Source organism: Sinocyclocheilus anshuiensis, unplaced genomic scaffold, assembly GCF_001515605.1.
Source record: "Sinocyclocheilus anshuiensis isolate Anshui unplaced genomic scaffold, SAMN03320099.WGS_v1.1 scaffold968, whole genome shotgun sequence".
Lineage (NCBI taxonomy): Eukaryota > Metazoa > Chordata > Actinopteri > Cypriniformes > Cyprinidae > Sinocyclocheilus > Sinocyclocheilus anshuiensis.
In genome coordinates, this window is record NW_015549636.1 from 224,596 (window position 1) to 228,238 (window position 3,643).

The window sequence follows — 3,643 nt, forward strand, 5'->3', positions numbered from 1 at the left end:
TCATTTGACTGCACTGTAAATCACTGATTGATCCTCCACCATCTGATCAGTACATCTGTGAAATGGATATATCCAGAGATATTGCATCAATTACCTTCACAGCTGCCAATTAAATTTAAATATGTTATGAACATGCCATGATCGAATTTCTCACCTCCTTGCAGCATCAGTCTGGTATTTTCTAATGTTGTCGTACTGGCTTTCCTCCTCTTCCGGTTGGTTCATCTCTTTGTTTATATGATGCAGGACAGTTACATACTGGATCTCTTCTGTATCTTCAGAATCAGATGCTTTTCCTTCAGTCTGATTGTGACTGAAATTGCTGAGAGTAATTAAGGAATACAGGGCATTGTTTTGATTCGCGGCATCAGATTCAGACAGAGACCTATTGTGAGCTGATACGTTGACATAAAGATCATCCTAAAATGAGAGAAAATGATTTTTATTTATGGCAAAAGGGATGAATACCTTTGTGTATAACATTTGCTTAATGCTCGTTTGATAATTTGATTGACCTGCTTTTGTGCGATGTGATTAGGTCTCTGTTTTTTCCTCCTGTAATAAAGAATCATCTAAAATGCATTTAGGAAATAAGCTTGGTATACTAATGTGTTTCCTGACACACAACATGAACTTACATGAGCAACACAATGATGAATATGAAGATTAAACCTCCCAATCCTCCAGTGACTCCAGCAACTGCATACCGAAACTTCCTTCCTACAACAGGACAAGTAACAAGACAATGCTTTTATCTTTATACACTATGCGAAACCAAAACCATGATTCATGGTGTACAGCTGCATTTCAACACAATCACATGCAATCAACCCCCCCCCCATCTGCATACATCTGCAAGACGTATTTTTTTAGAGTGTTTGCTCATCTGCAATACGTCCATAGGACATTTCCTATCAGATGTCAAATAGACGTTTATTAGATGTTTATTATGTCTTTAAGAAGTTTATGATTTAGAATGTTTGTAAAACTAACATCTTACAGACGTCTGTCAGATGTTTCTACACAGCAGATGCAGATCAAGAGATCTTTAACAGACATCTTGCATGTGCATATGTGGGACTGTACTACCAGGGGCCCAGAAATAAAAATCTCACATGTGGGACCGTACCGCTCAAAAGATTAATAAAGTTTGGAAATTAAAGCAGTCTAAATGCATAGTAATGACTGATCCAGTTTTATAGCTAAAATATTAAACTAAGGTTAAGTGTAGTGTGAAAAGCATATCTTAAACACCTGGGTGTTTGTGTATCGTTCTTTACTGCGTGCCTCTGATCTGTATGCGCTTCTCCAGCATGCGCTTTCTCCTGTCTTTCACAAAATGCCACACACTCACAGAATTTAAAAATGAACTTTCACTTAATTTTACTGACTGACTGACATTCGTTCATTGATCTCTTTATTAAATAATTACTTATAATATATATAACATCACTTCACTTTCACTTTTTTCAATTACAAAATTATGTCAAAATACCCATATCCTCAACAAATGTTGGTTATGTTTTAAAGGAACATAAACAGTTGAGAAAGATGTGAATCATTATATTGGATCCATGAATTGTGTCTTAAAGTGACTGCTCCAACTCCAAACTGAGCATGCACCAAACTTTGCTATCTTTAGGAAATATTATAAATACATTAATAAAATGTATTATTTTAAATTAATATTATAATTCTTGATTCACCCCCACACATTTTCTTCTTTTCATAGCTCATCAGTTGCAGAAATACTCATCCAGTCGCAGAATGGCTCAGTGATACACACCATGTACAGTGACAGTAACAGCGTCTGATCTCTGAGATCCATATTGATTGTGAGCCTCACAGTAGAAGCGTCCACTCTGTAGTGCACTGAAACTCTGTCCAGATCCAACAGCTGAGCTTTGATTCTCCTTAAACCAGCTGAAGTTCAGAGCAGGAGGGTTTGAATCACTGCTGCAGCTCAGAGTCACTGAATCTCCCTCCACTATTTCAGCAGATCCATTTATGGACAATGAGACGCTCTTTGGAGGATCTAAAAAGGACAAAAAAGAAATGTCACTATAAGTTTTAGAAAATTATGAATTTGAAAACAATGTACAAATGGTCATTAACTCACACATGATGTTTAAAGTCACAGCATCAGAGTATCTCTCTCCATTTTTATTTCTGGACTTGCACTTGTATTCTCCACTGTGATCAGAGCTGATTTTTGAGATGCTGTAGATTCTTCCAGATCCTACAAACATTCTTCCTTTAAACCAGCTGATTTCTGCAGGTGGGTTTGAATCACTGCTGCAGCTCAGAGTCACTGAATCTCCCTCCACTATTTCACCAGATGGACTCACCACAACAAAAGTTTCCTTTGGAGGATCTAGAGGTCCAGTATATAGATTTTTTGCATTTTGCATTTCTAACTGATTTTGTTGTTGAAACTTTTACAAAATCTGAATTCTCTATGTGATATTTGAATACATTTACTCAACTGGCCAAAAAATATGATTTAATCTGTACTCACACATGACATTGAGATAAACAGCAGGAGAGATGTAAGTGTGTCCGTGTAGAGCACAGCTGTATCTGCCTGCATCCTCTCTTCTGACTGACTGCAGCAGGAGTTGATTGTTTCCGTCTCTTCTCTCAGTTAATGGCTGTGAGTTTCTGTACCAGATGAATGTTGCTCTGTCAGTCAGAGCGCAGCTGCTTTTACATGTCAGACGCACTGAATCTCCCTCTGTCACTCTCTCAGGAGACTCCACCTGAAGATCTGAACACAACACACACATTATATCTAGTGCTGCTGTCATACACTGATTATTATTCAACATAATGCACAGAAGAAGAGTGAAACCTCATGAAAGTCACCTGTTACAGTAAGACTTACTCCTGGAACACCAATCCATTTCTTATCAGGTTTATCAGTTATGAATCTGAAATAGTACATGTGTTCATCTTTCTGTGTCACATGACTCAGTCTGATGGTGCAGTTCTTCTGTTCATCTCCCAGATACTGAAGCCTCTGACTGTATTCAGGATCCTTAGACAGATCTGGAGGCTCTACACCCTTTACAGACCCATTGGTCCAGAACGTTTTCATGATCTGATATCCAGTAGGGTATGCATAAGTGCAGCTCATTATCACTGATGAGTTCTTTAGTGCACAGATGTGTGGATGACTGTAACTCACATCCCAATAACCACTGAAAGCATCTGAAATGATTCCCCCCCCCATTATTATTCAAATCAACAGCATCTGTAGAGCTGGAGGATGTTGAAAAGCAGAAATAGTTCTGACTCACTGTGAATCATGAGAAGAAAGATCAGCGGAAGAGTAGGAAGTAGGAGCTTTGACATCATTATAGCAACACCTGCAACACAATCAATGTACTGTGCCTTATTTTAGCTTCTAGCTTCTGGAATGTCATGAAATCCATCAAGAACAAGATCAGGCTATTGTGAGATTATTTTCATTAGAGTACATTTCACTCTAATTTCATTAGAGGCCCTAAAATAGAAGTTTTTTTAAGGTGTCCTTGTTACACGTTACATGTACTTACTATTAAATTAACAATACATTATGCATAATTACATGCAAGTAACCCTAATCCTAACCCTAACCATACAGTAAGTACATGTAGTTAAT

At 37.7% G+C, this 3,643-nt stretch overlaps 1 protein-coding gene across 1 annotated transcript in view; it reads right to left on the bottom strand.

Moving 5' to 3' along the window:
* The window catches only part of LOC107659746 (B-cell receptor CD22-like), a 6,578-nt gene continuing 2,935 nt past the window's right edge, over window positions 1-3,643 (bottom strand). The window contains exons 4-12 of the mRNA XM_016448777.1: window positions 3,300-3,368; window positions 2,866-3,210; window positions 2,519-2,767; window positions 2,120-2,374; window positions 1,787-2,035; window positions 639-720; window positions 516-555; window positions 155-420; window positions 1-55 (exon numbers count right to left, since the gene is read on the bottom strand). Of these exons, the coding sequence (XP_016304263.1) occupies window positions 1-55; window positions 155-420; window positions 516-555; window positions 639-720; window positions 1,787-2,035; window positions 2,120-2,374; window positions 2,519-2,767; window positions 2,866-3,210; window positions 3,300-3,368 (1,610 nt within the window). The remainder of the gene's footprint in view (window positions 56-154; window positions 421-515; window positions 556-638; window positions 721-1,786; window positions 2,036-2,119; window positions 2,375-2,518; window positions 2,768-2,865; window positions 3,211-3,299; window positions 3,369-3,643) is intronic.